Consider the following 15,477-nt stretch of genomic DNA (forward strand, 5'->3'; position numbering starts at 1 on the left):
GAGAGTCTTAAAATAACTTTGTCCTTATTTTTTACCCTCCTAAATTTGGAGTATATGCAATAAATATAGCACCATTAGCACCCTAAACCCTAAAGATTTATTACTCCCTCCGCAGTCGCATAGTTTTGTAGGTATCAAGTAATTAGTAACTAACACATTGAGAAAAATAATTATAGATTAGGATTAAAATAAATAAATAATTTAATAAAAATAAAAAATATAAATTATGAATTTTAAAATTTAATTAAAGTATATAATTATATTTAAAAAAAAAAACAAATTATATATATATATTTTTATAATGTGGGAACTGCAGCAGCTACACAATGAAAATGGAACCTTCCCATGGAGTATCACTTTTATTAGAGTGTGTTTGTTTGGAGTTTGAATTTTGAGTGAATAGTAAAAATATTGAATTTGAATAGTTGTATGCTGCAATTAAATAATATAAATAAATATTGATATAATATTTTAAATGTAAAATTAATTTTTAATATAATATAAAAAATAAAAAATAAAAAATAGATATTTGATTTAATATATATATATATATATTTTTAAAATAATTTATTTAAAATCCAATGCCAGACAAACACGCCACCCTAAGAGTACCATAAATGAAAAATGGAACCGGACTGAGGGAGAGTAATAATAATAAACCCTAAACCACGCCGGCCCCAACCCCATCGCCGTCTGTTTCCTTCTTCTTCCTCACCTCGTCTGCCTCTTTCATCTCCGGCGACCTTCGTCTGCTGTTTCTTCTCGAACCTTATTAAGCCTTCAAACTGTTTTTTGTTCATTCAAGCAGCGCAGTGCAAAATTGAAGATCCCAAACCAAAACAATGCCCATCAAATGGTAATCTGTTCGACAGGCAGCTGAATGAACTAGAATAAGTTGTTGAATCTTCATTGATTTCGGTTCCAACATTCAATTGGTCATGAATTAATTTACAATTACGCAGGATATTGCACTGGCAGCCAAACCCGGGGACAACCGTCAACACTCAGATCCTTTCGGAAGTGTCGCAGTGCGCTGAGAGCCTCAATGGCGTCAAGGAAGGCCGCTGGAAGTCCACTCTCAGCTTCTACCGAGCCAGTGTTCGAGGTACCTACCCTACCCTGAGTTCTATTGTTCTATTTAGGGCTTTTTTTTTAGCCGATCCGATTTTGGATAATCTTTCGAGCACAACAACAGTATCATGATGCTATGAGATGAATTTATTTTCTGTTATCTTTGGTTAGCAATTAGTACAGCCGCCATTTCTGTGGTGCTATGAATTTTGTTCATATGTTGATTTACAGTAGGGGAACACCTTTCTTTTAGTTCACAAGAAACTCCATTAATTTTCGTCTCATAAATAACACAACTCAGGGTTTAGGAATTTTGATCCCATTATTTACTCTCTAAATTATACATTTTTCCATTGATCATAGCAGGCTGAAAAGAATTGGGACTAAAATGATTGAAACTGGCTGTATATTGCAGATACATTTCAATTATAGCACTAAATTGACTACTTATTGTTCTAACCTAATCACTTGTTTGCTTTGAATTACTAAAGCTCTGTGATCAATCCTATATCCTATCCCATCAAAGATGCGGAATACGATAATTCGTCAAACTATGATTACAAATAATCCTACCATTTTGGTAAACACATAAATATAAATACTTCATGTGAGCTAAAAAGTGGAATTTTGTTTGCAACCTAAACATTGTTTTGTTTTATGTTGATTGTAAGACCAAGCAGTTGGGAACGATTTTCCTCGTGATTTTGTGGGGATACTTCTTGGGGATCATCCCAGTAAATATTTCTTGGTGATTAGAGGTCAACGACTTGTGGTGGAAGCTGATTTAAGTATTCAGATGATAATGGAAAAGCTGCAATCCTATAAGACACGGTTTGCTCTAAGCTTTGAGGTTAGTGGTTTTAACGTGCTTTTCTTTTCTGTTCTTTCTTTTTTAAAAAAAAAAATTTGCAATGGATTTTTATGAAATAAAATTGGTTTGTTCACTTTCAGTACTCCCCCCCCCCCTCCTTTTTTTTTAAAAAAATATATATTTTAGTTATATTTCTGTAGTTATTTGGTATCCCATCTGATGTATAAAAAGGATGGTAACTGAAACTGTGGTTGCTAGATGTTGATTTTGTACATGATAGGATGTTTTAATTTAATTCAGGGGAACCAACACCAACTTGGCGACTTTCAACTGCGAGTGGGGAAGGTGGTTCCGATGCACTCTGAAAGTTTGAGGGGCATAGTAATGGAGGTAACACCATTATTGTACTCTTTGGTGCTAATTATGTATGCTAGTGCTGGATAAAGGAATAAACAAAAATAAAATAAAATAGACAAATGTGCTCGTTGAAATTATAGATTCTTTAGAAGAAGTTGGTAGTTGTTTACTTCGTTGATTATTTTTATGGTCCACTAAATACAATAAAGCCTAGATAGGGGTTTAGCTTTTTATTTGCTGGAGGAATTAAATGATTCATTTCAATGTAAACTTAAGTTTTTATGTTAGATAGTCGTTTAATTTGTTGCGCTCGAATCCTCGTTGTCACCCGTTACTGTCATATACAGTTATAAACTAGGAAAAAGAGAGGAACTAAAATTTGGAAAGAATCCTACCTACACACATGGGAGTGTGCCAGGGAATTAAATACGAGTGTGTAAACAAATGTAATTGAAATGATTTTCTCCTGATTAACTATCTTCGTCCAAAATGTGTTTTTGTTTTGTTTACTTTTAGCGCGGTTGTTTAGGTGCTATGAGTTTGATAGTTTTTTACGGTTTGTCCTTGCTTTTTATTTGAAATGATTTTATAAATTGCACATATAGGGATAAAAGATGGGAAAAAATGGATATAAATATGAATAAAAGTTACAAATATTTTGGGACGTCCCAAATTAGACATAATAGCAATTACATGAGGATGAGGTAGTATAAGCTTTTGGGTGAGATGACTATATACATATATATTTAAAATGATTCCTCCCCTGGTTAATATTTAATAGTCTTTTGGGTGAGACGATCATTTGAGAGTATTAAGTGGTTTGTTGTTGTGGCATTTGAAAGAAGGTAGTTTGAAACTTTTAACTGTGCCTATGGAAATCAGTGATATTCCTAGATTTAAAAAAAATGGTGTTTGAAAGTTCTGTTACAAGTCGAAAATTTGTTCCCAACTAAATTTTGGACCATAAGTTTTAGTTTTGATTACAAGACCTATAATCAATGATGAAGATGATACCTTTACTTATCTTGGTTATGTATAATTCATGAATTGCAACAGTTGTAATGATATTCGAGGAATGGTGCTCCACTTAGTATAACAATGCACATGGCCTTTTGTATGAAAAAACTGTGGTGGAAATTTGCATTCTAGTACCACTTTTGGAACAAACTAGCATAATAAATTCCCAAGTGATAGTCTCTCCGAGAAAAATATCTATCTGACTTTTTTTTTTTTTGCAAAGATTAAAAACAATATTCAGTCCCACTTACCACGTCCATGTTTCCGTTTCCGTTTTCTTCCGTTCATTTGTTTTGTCACTTTTCTTTTTTGAAAAAGAATTATACTCCCTTCGTCCCAAACACTCTGCAACATTTTCTTTTTTGTTTATCCCAAACTCACTGCAACATTTTCAAATTTAGAAATAATTAATATACACTTCACTTTATCCCAACATTACTGAAATAAAAAAAAAAATAATAATCATTTATCTCTCCAATCACGTCACTTAATATCCAAATTATCTCAAATTACCGTACTTAATACCCTCCACCTAAATTCCCGTGCTAAACACAAATGTTGTACGGTGTTTGGAACGGAGGGAGTACATTTTAATCTTATTTTAAAAATAAAAGTTAATTTTTTTTATAATTTTAATTGTATTAATTATCTTTATCTTAATCTATAACTATTTTATTATACGAACAATTCTTTCTGCTAATACATTCTTAATTATTTACTAATTATACCCTTCTTAAATTCTCATGTCTACAATAAAGTGGACATACTAGTCAGGACGAAGGGAGTAATATTTATTGTATAAAAAGTAATTGTATTAGATGAAAAGATAAAGATGTCCTTATTTATGCTTTTTAAAAATACAATAAAATAAAATATTGAGTAATATTGTTGTAAGGATATTATTTATGAGATGAAAAAGAAAAAGAAATCGATACATTTGTGACGGATGACCAAATAAGATAACAAATATTTTCTCTTGGATGGAGTGAGTATTTGTTAACATGTTGGTTTCTTAGTCTTCTTCGGTTTCTTGATTATAGCTTTCAAAAGGAAAGTGAAAATTCTTCAAGTGCCTAGATGAAATCAGTTTGCTGTTTAATTTTGTCATGATAAAACAATAACTGTCGGGTTTTCTTGGAATACTATCTATTAGTTGCTGCATAATTAGCTATGACAAGACTGTTTCTGGTATTTCTGCGATCTCTAAAACAGAAGTTTGTGTTTTGATTCGACTTTAGCTTTGCATTTTAACCGTATTTATAGATAGAGAACTGTCGAATGGTGAAGATCTTGATTTGTGTTGCAGATGGAGTATATACCGATTTCATCGTGGGAAAAATCACATCAAATAATGGGGGAGTTCTTCGATCTGTGGCAGGAAGCTCTGTCGAAAAGATCATTGCCGGGTCATTTTGTGCACGTGGAACCCAATTTTGGGGAGTACGGTCTGTCGGACCAGTATAGCCTACAACATACGGCAGTTCAATATGCAAGCATTACAGCTCAAATGATAGCCACATCGCAGTCGCTACAGGCTACTCGAACTTAGACTGACTGATCGATCGATCTTTGTTATTGTTACTGATCGATCTTTGTTATCGATCTCTATCTGTGATTGTAGTTGTACATACTAATGTGCTACTTTTGCACTTCTGCCTGAAAATGTCAATTACAGTGCTTGAAGTGTATGAGTTTATCTTGATGTGTATTCTTTTTTTTTTTTTTTTTTTTTTTTTGTCTTTAAATATAGAATTATATACTCCGGCTGTCTTAACTCAAAGTACCATTCTTATTATTTTTGTCCATTTTATTCCAAGTATCTTGTTTTTTATTTTTTTATTTTTTTTAATAATAAAAGTAATCATATACTAATATCAAAATATTTTTAATAAAAATGTCCAAATTTCTTACAAATTTTCGCTAATTAATAAAATACTAAAATACTACTCCCTTGCTCTCTCCGTCCGCTCTAAGATCAATATAATTGTACTTAACATTAACATTAGTATTATAAGACACTAATTGAAGTATTTTTATAATTTTTTTTTTAAATTTTGTACTAAATTTTAATATAAAATTAATATTTAAAGATTAAAAATGAGACCTTAGAACAGAGGTAAAATTATTTCTTAATTTATTACAAAATTCTAAAAGATCCCTTGAACCGACAGAGAGAGTATACTCTTTCTTTCAAGAGCAACTTTCACATAGCTCACGATTTTCATATTCAATTTCTTATTTATACTCCATACAAATTGTAAGGAATAAATAGGGTGATGAGAGGAAAAATTATATGGATATGGATTAATAAAGAAAACAACTTTAAGAAGTTGAAAATTTTAAGAGAATTAATCTTATTAAAAATTATATATATTTAAAATAACAAAATAGACTTGCTAAAATGATTCAAATTAAAATTATCAATTTTGATTTTTATATTTACATTTAAACTTTGCCTATCTTATTGATATTATTATAATAAAATATTCCAATGAATTGTCGAATACACCAAAATTATTAAAAGATTTCTCTAAAATCCAATAAGCTCTATATTCGATACAGCCGCCTAAGATTCTTATGTGGTTGTGACATGAATAATACCAACACATCACAAACTTGAGATTCTTGTTTGTTCAACTAAAATTTCAAGAGAAGACGACCTGCCTAATTTCCTCTTCTATGCTCTGTATTTAAAAAAATTCATACCTTTCTCTCAATCGATAACTTGCGCCGGATTTCATCCTTTATCTCTTCTGGCGTAGTCTTTTCTGTCGACATGAGCTGATGCCCTTACTCATCAACTCCCAAAACAGCTTTAACAATGAAAGACACTCGACTCTATTTGGGGCGCCTCAGATATTGAATCATCGTCTGCTTCAAAATGCACAACATAGAAGAATTGAAGTCTATTGCGAATATTTTACATATGGAAACACAACCCTTCGAAACATACAAAAAAGTCCAATAGAAGTGTGAATTGCATATCAATAAAAACGTAACACAATTGGGAGAAGGAAGGAAGACATGGAAGTGGATTGGCATTTTACCGGCGAAAATCAGAACAGGTAAAATTAAAATAATAATAAAATTAAGTGATAATGTAAGTCGCATTGAAAACTTACATTTTTTTTGAAAGGGGATTTTTATTCGAACATTTATTCTTTCATGAGGATTATTCATAGCAAATTGCATAATTTTCAAGAAACAAATCACAGTCACAGCAAATGATTCAAGAAGTCATTATATTAGTATTATACTAATAAGTATTTTTGCTATTTTTACTTGATTTGTATTAAGTTTTGATATAATAATTAATATTCAAATATCAACACACAAAATAAATGTGGTCTTTAGAGCCGGACTAATGTAGTATTTGTTATTGAAGTTCGCTAACCTTCTTGTAGATAGAAATGCATTGTAAACGAGCGGCTGTCTCCTGTTTTAAAAGAAGCATAAATGCATTAAAATAGATAATGAAACCAATCAAGCGAACAAGTATGTTAAATAACGAAACATGCATATTATTTGTGAATGCCCTAAACAGTCAAATGTGTCTATTGTTAGCGGACAAAGAGAATACTAAGTATCACTGAGAATGAAATATGGCAGACTATTCAATTTTAGAATGCTTAGACACAAATAGAGCACAATTCGGGTGTGTTCATTTATAAAATTTCATTAAACTCCTACAATTCATAAAAAAGATTTCCCCCAAAAAATCAAATCAAACATTCACTTGTTATATTATATTAAAAATTAATTTTACGTTCAAAACATCACATCAATACTTATTTATATCGCATCATACAACTATTCATATTCAAAATTTTTACTATTCAAATCTCAAACTAAAATCCAATACTCCAAACAAACACACACCCTTACTAGTATAAGCATTGCTGATCGAGCCCCTTTCCTTGTTTTCCCGGGTGCACGATTGGGGAACGAGTAAGGGATTGTTGAGCTACCTGTGGAAATCCACTCAAAGTAAAACGAAATTTCATATTGATTTAACACAGCCATACATCTTAAATAATGAACTGACAGAATCACCGAGAATATCAAGGATAATAATGTCTGAAATGTAGTAATTGGCAGTAAAAGGTAGATTATCAAGTGGTTGAAATTAGTTAAAATGATCTGCAAGCAAAAAGTGGAAGATGAATCTAGGTAACACGAACAAACCAAGTTTTTCAAATCCACACAATTGATTATATTGTGTAAGTTAGCATTTCAACTTTGCCTAGATAAGATTTCCTCATGTCTCTAGTCATGTTTACGCATGTACAATTTGAACCAGAGGTAATAACTGATGACTAAAAGATTCGGATAATCTAACCTTACTGAATTTGTGTAACAGATATTTGGCAATGTCAATTTCAGCCATAGCCCAAGAAGTGTTGGTTTTGGAAGGAAAAGTCCATTCGCTGCATTCTATCAACAGCAGAACCAGTTGGTCAGACAATATTCTTCCAGGAAGACAGAGAAACACTAAAGGGAACAGCAACAATTCCGAAGAACAACGGGTTAATCGAGACTACTTAAAAATAACAGTTTTAGGGAGGCAAATGGGAAGAAATAAAAAAATTTTGGTCACACACTTGGAAGCCTCATAGAGGCAGCAACAAAACACTTCTAGCTGAATGCGATCAACATGAAGCAAGCTTTTTCGAGCATCAAGGCATCTGCTCAATGAACAGTAAAATTGTAAACGTTAATTCTTCAATCATATCGACGTAATTTTATTCTTCATCGAGAGTGGCATACCTTTCTAGTGCTGGGATGGCCAATGCAAGCCGTTCAGCTGCAACAACTGTGTCCAAAGATTTACACCCCTGCTTCGAAATATAGGTTTTAGATGTACTGTTTCTTAGAAAAATTATTTATTTTATAGATTGCATAGTGTGAAACAAAATCTAGAACACAAACAAATACACACAAAAGAAATCGAAAACACACAACCATAAAGAATACAGATAATAAGTCGCTAAGACACTAACCTCGATTCACAATACTTTTCCTTCTCTTTATGAGCCCATTCATCAAATTAATGTACGAGGACTTATCCAAAGCAAGACCCTTCTCCGTATGTTCGAAAAAGATAAGCATGGCATCTTTGTACCTTCCCTCAGCACAAAGCTGATTGATTTGTACAGATTTAGTGGAACTCGATTCCGACTCCTCAGAAGGATTAGAAGCAATGTTTTGGTCATCATCAATCTTCTTTAAAAATCGACTTACTTTACCACTCTCTAACATTTTAGATAAAAGCTCGTCAGCTTCCTGAGTTCTCCCGGCATCATTAAGAGCACCAAGAATGGCATTGAATGTATAATTATCGGGACCCAATTTCTTTTCTTCCATTTCAGTAACAAGAGCCAAAGCTTCCTCCAGCCTCTTCTCTTTACACAAAGCCGCGATTAATGTATTGTACGTCACCGTATCAAGACTTTTCCCTCTTGAAACCCATGAATCGAAGAGTTTCATAGCTTTTTCAAGCATCCCTTCCTTGCACAAGCCTCGAAGAAGAATGTTGCAAGTGTAGGTATCAGGTTTGAACGACTTTTCAACCATTTGGTTATGAAACTGAAATGCTTTATCCAAATTCCCCTCCCAACAATAGCCGTGTATAATGGTGTTGTAAGTGGTCTCGTCGGGAACTAACCCGTTCTCTAAAAGCTCATTCAACTTGTCGATTGCTTCTTCCGTCCTACGCAGCTTGCAAAGTCCGGAAATCATTGAGTTATACGTGACAACACTAGGAACTACCTCTCTTTCTTTCATTTCATCCCAAATCTTCATAGCTCGGCCTGCATTTTCTTCTTTTAAATACCCGACCATAACCGTACCATAACTTACTTCATCCAAAATGTAGCCTCTCTTATTCGCAGAAGTCAGCAACTCATACGCGTCCGCAAGCTTTTTCTCCTGACATAGATTCCGTAGAGCAGTGTTAAGCGTCACCGTATCCATTTTCAAACCTTTGCTACCCATCTGAGCCATCGTTTTAAAAGCCTTCGCCAAATCGCCCGATTTACAAAACCCACTTATCAACGTATTGTAGGTGACACAACTCGGAGAATTTCCTGCTTCTTCCATCCTCGTAACGATCTCACACGCTTCGTTCATCCTCCCTTCTTTGCAATACCACTTGATCAAGATGTTGTATGTAACCTCGTTCGGTTCCACTCCTTTCTCCTTCATTTCATCGACCAATTTGAGCGCCTCTGAACTTATTCGAGCTTCAAAGTAACCATTCACCAAAGTGTTGTACGTAATCACGTCAGGCGATATCTTCAACTCCTCCATCTCAATCCTCACCCTATTTGCCTCATCGATCCTCTTCGCATTACAGAACCCGTTAATCAGCGTATTATATGTCCAAACATCCGGCAACAAATTATCACGAGTCATCAATTCGATAATGTTAGCAGCATCCTTCAAAAACCCCATCTTACAATAACCATCAACCAAAATATTATACGTATTCTTATTCGGAAAAAGTCCCTTCCCCTTCATTTCGATCAACAATTCTCTAATGTCGAGCAACCTCCCCTTCTTACACAATGCATCCAATATTGTGTTGTAACTCACATTATCAGGCTTACATTTGTACTCATCCTCCATTTTTCTCAAAAACTCCATGGCTTCCTTAAGCTTAAATTCTAAACAGTATCCACTAATCAAAATGTTACAAGTAACTACAGTGGGAGGAACACCAAGCTTAATTGCATCAGCGAATAATTCTCTGCAAAAACGTGTAGAGTGAGAAGAAGGGTATTTCCTTACCAACGAACTCAGCAAAATGTTGAGAATCAGCAAATTGGGGAGAATCTTATGGCGCTTCATTTTTTTGAAAATCTGGACGGCGTGGTGGGGCAATCCGGACCGGCAGTAGGCGGCGATACACGTGTTCATAAGAGCATTCGTCGGCAGCGGCAGCGGAGGCGCTGGGTGGAGGAGGTAGCGGTGGAGGTGGTGGTTGGGGTGTTCCGATCGAATTTGGGATTGTAGTATGTTTCTGGCATCGCTGAATTTATGGTGGGAGATGAGGGAAGAGAGGACGGCGAGGAGGGCGGGGAGGGGTAGAGGGATTAAGGAATTGAAATTGGAGTGAGTCTGAGCCCAATTGAGGAAGGAGACGACGGCGTTGGGGTGGCGGCGGAGGGCCGGGGAGGAGAGGACGGAGTGGATGATTGGCTTGTTCAGGTGGGGGAGGTAGCGAGAGAGGGCGGCGGAGGTAAAGCCTTTCTGGAGGAGACTGGTGATGGTGGAGACGAGCTGCGCGTCGTTTAACGGCGGCGGCGGCGGTTCGGCGGTGGCGGAGGGCATTGCACGTGATTTGATTTTGCTAGAAGAAAGAAGACGACGGCGTTGGGGTTTGGCCGGCGTGGTTTAGGGTTTTAATTGGTTTAGCTGTGGTTGTTTGGTTCAAATTTTTTTTTTAAAATATTAATATTATTCTAAATTTATTACAAAATTTTTATTTATATATTTTTAAAAAAATAAATATATTTATATACGTTAAAAATTACTATTTATTTTTTAAAATAATTTATATTCCTAATCATAAATAAATATTTATTTATTCTTATTTATATTATATAAAATTTTATTATTATAAAATAATATTCATATTGTTTGTTGGTTGATTTTTGTTTATAGATAAATAAATAAATGATAGGTATCCTAATAATTTAAACTTTTAGTTGAGTCCATTATTTATATTATCTAACACTATTATTAGAATCATGGTACCATATTTATTATTTTTGTATGAATTTTCGAAAACTATCATCTCGAGAGTATTGGATTAGTTCACTTTTATGTGGATTATTTTTTAACCTAATTTTTAAGTCCACTTGTAAGTCATATTAGGGGAAGGGGCGGCACATCATAACAAGCCTTAGATCAATTTAGTACACAAAATATCGATGAGCCAGCAACACACTGCCAGTCTCAGAGAATTGATGATTGGCTTCGTCGACCGTTGGATCAGAGTGAAATTTGAACACAAGGTTCGTACACTCTGTTCTTGGTTTTTACCCGTTGAATCGTTGTTTGGAGGTCTGTAGCTCGAGTTATTTGAGGCAGACGGTAACAATTATTTTTGAGGAATAATTTAGTTGTTTTCTAGTTATTTTGTGTTGTTACTTTGTTTGATTAGTTTGGAATTGTTGGTGCACTATTTGGTGCTATAGCTTGGAACACTCGTCTACCTTGATTTGATTATAGTAGAGTCGTCTCATTGGTTTGGACGACCTGTGGTTTTTTCTTTCGATTTGAAGGGTTTTTCACGTTAAAATTTTTGTGTCTCTTACATTGTTAAATTATTATCTTTATTCGATATTATTCCTCCTAATTGATTCTTGCAAGGTTGGATTGGTTTAATCCTATCACATGGGAGTGTTAAATATATCACACATTGAAAAAAATGTGGGAACTCCCTTGACTTATAAAGATGATCTACCTATCACCGATTGATTTTTAGGTTGGAAGCCCAACTCCCATCTTAACATGATATCAATGCCTTATTGAATCTGATTCATTATTAGAGATGGTGTGGTGTTTAGGCAACGAGTTTCATAAGATATTGATGTGGTATAAAGAGAATATGTTTATCATTTTTTATTTTGTTTTTATAATTTGGGATTCGTAGTCATTACTCGAAAGTGCACACTAGATAAAGAAAAATTTGTGACGGTAAAAAAGATTGATGGCAAGTTGTCTTTTTTCTAAAAAAAAAAAAAGAAAAGAAAAAAAAAAAAGGGAGCAATTATTTGAATAATAAAAAAATTCCAAACATTTTTTTATCCTATAACATAGACAAATCAAATTAAAGGAATAGAAAAAAGAGTGGAACATTTGTTGATAAATTTACTTGATTGAGCTATCTATTATTGTTGTAGATCTAATAAATAGTGAAAATATTATAGAGAATATATTTGAATGTTTATATCGACTTTGCATTTTTTTAAATCTTTTATAGTTATATATTATTTTTCAATGATATTTTTAGGCAATTATGTAGTGTTTCTTTGAAGTTTTATTTTCAATTTAAATTATTTGAATTATGTTTTGTTTGATATTCTCTTATAAAGTATCACATTATATATTATTTCATTATAAAAATTAAATCAAATATTCTAAAAAACACATATATTAACATTCATACAAATAAATCCAAATGAGTGAAAATTGCATAGTGCTATCAAAATATGTCTATTCATTGCTATTGAATTTCATTTTATAAATTTCTTTTCTATTTAAAAAAATTAATCATGCATTAATACAAAAATATTTTTAAATTTTTATTTAAATTACAAATATATTATATCATCTTTTACTGTCAGCTCTCTTATTATCTTTATCATTAGTTTTTCAGTTTTTACTATAATAACTAGTTACCATTCTCATTACTTTTTTAAAAAAATACAATTATTCACAATTCTTGATTATCTTCAACACAAATTAAAACAAAAAATAAATAAATTTAATTCAAAAAATTTTAAAATTAACAGAAATTATCTAATATATATGTTAATTTATTCGAATAATTTCAATTTTTAAAACGGTAAATTATATGTTTCAAAATATTAAAATTTATATAGATTAAAATTTAAAATTTTAACATAAAATTATATAAAAATATTATTAGACAATAAAAATATACAAGAAAATATATAAATAAATAATTTATATATATTATGCAATAAATATATATAAAAACAAAAAAAATTAGTGTGGATCCTATAAAATAGTAAAAAGGTAATGTGTTGAAGGTGATTACTATAACTAATCATAAAAAAATAATATAAATATTTAATTGGATATAATAAGAAAAATAGAAGAGATAACTAAATAGAGGTAATTTCTGTAACTGATGCTCTCGTTAAGTATCCATAAAATCAAAAAGTAAAACTGTCAAAACCTCTTACATATTTTCATCTATTTCAATTGGGATGGACGAAGTATATTTATTGGAAAAATTGTTCTTTTAGTCCACAATCGACTTCTTATCATTTTATCCCGTAATTAGAGTGTATATAAAAATTGTTTCGTAAAAATTTTTTTTTGGCTTAACTGGTCATCCGACGCTGAAGATGTGCATGTAATACCCCCGCATGGCGTGCCGGAGCACACGTGTCCACCAGCTAGACACCATCTTACGGACACAAGATCTTTTTAATTTTTTTTTTTATGAAATAGATAATGTTAAATTTCATCAAAATTTAAAAATTTTTTAGGCGAAACTGTGCTCCAGTGTTTCACACATATGTCATATGCACATCTCTACGAATTTCTATACTGTTTCAGTTATGAGACTGAAATGATAAATTAATCGGACTAAAAAAAATAATTTTTTCATATTTGTTTGTCGTGTATATATATATATTACATTAATGTAAAATACAGCCTTCATTCCAACTGGAAGTGGGGTAGAATATTTTCTGATAAAAATGGTCCCATATCAGCTACACTATCCACCCCCCCCCCCTCCCCCCCCCCCCCCCCCCCCCCCCCCCAAATAATTGACCCAATCACCATATAGGAACTCATCAAAGAATTCATTGATTTTTTCAGGAGGGACTATATTAAAATTTAGTAACAATCCCCCCTCAAGGAAATATATACATACATATATATATATAACAAAAAAAAAAAAAAGAAAAAGGCTTACATCAAACTTAAATTGACATTCCAATTTAGAAAACTACTGCAGACAAACCAAAGGAGAATTTGAGGAGAATATATAAAAAGGCTAAATGGCTTTCCACACAGAGACAAAATTAAGAGCAGCAGAAACAAAAAAGAAAGATAAAATTGAAAAGAAAAAAGAATCACTTTTTTGTAGCCTACAAAGAAGTTATATACAAAAAGGATGGGTTCATGATTTGATGTATCAAACACAAAATTCATTCCCTGATTTATCACAAAATAAATCAAGCATGGACCACTATTTTAAAAAAATAAAATAAAATTTACTTCTTTTTTAGTGTAAGTAATTGTGACTGATCTCTCTACTGGTGTTAGCCATAAGGGGTGAAAATAGTTAGATTTATCTACAAACTAAAAGTGCATCCACAGCACAAAAAGGGCCCCTGCAAGTGAGTGAAGTTGATCAAATGATAAAAGTTCTATTGACACTAATGTTTATTTGGTATGGTTGTGAAGGTGAGCTTTCAGAGATATATATGATATATACATGCCCAAGAAAATCCATTTTCATTACAAAGTTGAGATTTTTCTTGGTGGTTCTACACTTCTACTTCTACTCAACTTTATCTATCTATATATATACAGATACAAAGTGTCTAAATTCATGGGGTTAGTAGAGAGCCTAGAATGGATGCAGAATGTGGGGAAGAAACAGTGCTGGAGAATAAGAGCAGCAATTAAGAAGACAGTAAGGAAAAGAAGCAAGCATCACTGCAAATTCCAGTATGATCCCTATAGCTATGCTCTCAATTTTGATGATGCTTCACACCAAGAAATCAGAGGGGAAGAAACAGGTTTTCAGAGAGTGAGATTTCAGAAATGTTCTGAAAGGATCATTTGGGTTTATGTTGTCTTGGTAGAATGAGTTCAGTTCTTGGTAAAGTATGGAAGGATAAGCTAAGGGTATCATCACTACGGGGGGTGGGGGTGGGTGGGGTTGGTTATGCAAGAATCATTCCTAAATTACTGTTACTGATTTTGTTATTTTTCAATGCATATGGAATGTTGAGTAGTTTCATATGGGCAGCTACTAGCCAGGGAATTTTTATGCATTTTTATTTGGCAAAATTGTCTATAACTTTCCTCTAATTTTGAAACTCAGCGTAAATTTCTCCTATACTTTAAAAATTACATAACTCCACCTTATACTTTAAACATTGTTGCATGAAATCTCTTGCCATCATCACACAAAATGTAAAAAGAAGTTTCATACAATATTTTTTAAAATATAAAAATCACTATGCAATTTTGAAAGCATTGGATGATTAATTTAGAGTTTCGAAATTACAAGAGAATTAAGGCTTTCGAATCACTATAGAACTTGCAAAAGGTCTAAATCCAGACAACCTTTAAGGCTATTATGAGCAGCTACTAACACGGGAATTATTACCCATTTTTATTTTGACCTAGAATATGAACATAATTCCACAATTGGGATCACTATAGAACTTGCAAAATGTCTAAAACCAGACAACAGTAGTTAAGGCAATTATAAGATCCTC

General features: G+C 32.6%; 2 protein-coding genes across 7 annotated transcripts; one reads left to right on the forward strand and one right to left on the reverse strand.

Moving 5' to 3' along the window:
• Window positions 1-618: 618 nt before the first annotated feature.
• On the forward strand, window positions 619-4,952 carry LOC127253644 (mediator of RNA polymerase II transcription subunit 20a). The gene is made up of 5 exons (XM_051278317.1): window positions 619-856; window positions 963-1,105; window positions 1,743-1,921; window positions 2,183-2,272; window positions 4,563-4,952. Exons 1-5 carry the CDS (start codon window positions 843-845, stop codon window positions 4,803-4,805), a joined length of 669 nt encoding a protein of 222 aa, XP_051134274.1. The 5' UTR covers window positions 619-842; the 3' UTR covers window positions 4,806-4,952.
• On the reverse strand, window positions 3,444-10,666 carry LOC127253643 (pentatricopeptide repeat-containing protein At2g16880). Of its 6 annotated transcripts, XM_051278312.1 has the most exons (8): window positions 8,257-10,666; window positions 8,024-8,091; window positions 7,858-7,941; window positions 7,596-7,690; window positions 7,142-7,224; window positions 6,651-6,692; window positions 5,963-6,127; window positions 3,444-3,636 (listed from the first exon to the last, which is right to left on the reverse strand). In XM_051278312.1, exons 1-2 carry the CDS (start codon window positions 10,586-10,588, stop codon window positions 8,084-8,086), a joined length of 2,340 nt encoding a protein of 779 aa, XP_051134269.1. In that variant the 5' UTR covers window positions 10,589-10,666; the 3' UTR covers window positions 3,444-3,636; window positions 5,963-6,127; window positions 6,651-6,692; window positions 7,142-7,224; window positions 7,596-7,690; window positions 7,858-7,941; window positions 8,024-8,083. The 6 variants fall into 6 exon arrangements, with proteins under 6 accessions (XP_051134269.1, XP_051134273.1, XP_051134267.1 ...); XM_051278316.1 differs by lacking the exon at window positions 3,444-3,636 and having other exon boundaries at window positions 5,771-6,127; window positions 7,596-7,683; XM_051278310.1 differs by lacking the exon at window positions 3,444-3,636 and having other exon boundaries at window positions 5,771-6,127.
• Window positions 10,667-15,477: the final 4,811 nt, after the last annotated feature.

The sequence above is a fragment of the Andrographis paniculata genome, unplaced genomic scaffold (assembly GCF_009805555.1).
Source record: "Andrographis paniculata isolate CXL003 unplaced genomic scaffold, ASM980555v1 Contig51END, whole genome shotgun sequence".
Taxonomy (NCBI): domain Eukaryota; kingdom Viridiplantae; phylum Streptophyta; class Magnoliopsida; order Lamiales; family Acanthaceae; genus Andrographis; species Andrographis paniculata.

Bases quoted from the DNA above. Each gene is read 5' to 3' on its own strand.
- LOC127253644 (XM_051278317.1), top strand. The intron at 1,922-2,182 runs GTTAGTGGTTTT...AATTTAATTCAG, and splicing joins GGTTTGCTCTAAGCTTTGAG to GGGAACCAACACCAACTTGG. The intron at 2,273-4,562 runs GTAACACCATTA...TTTGTGTTGCAG, and splicing joins TGAGGGGCATAGTAATGGAG to ATGGAGTATATACCGATTTC.
- LOC127253643 (XM_051278312.1), bottom strand. From the start codon at position 10,588: ATGCCCTCCGCCACCGCCGAACCGCCGCCGCCGCCGTTAAACGACGCG.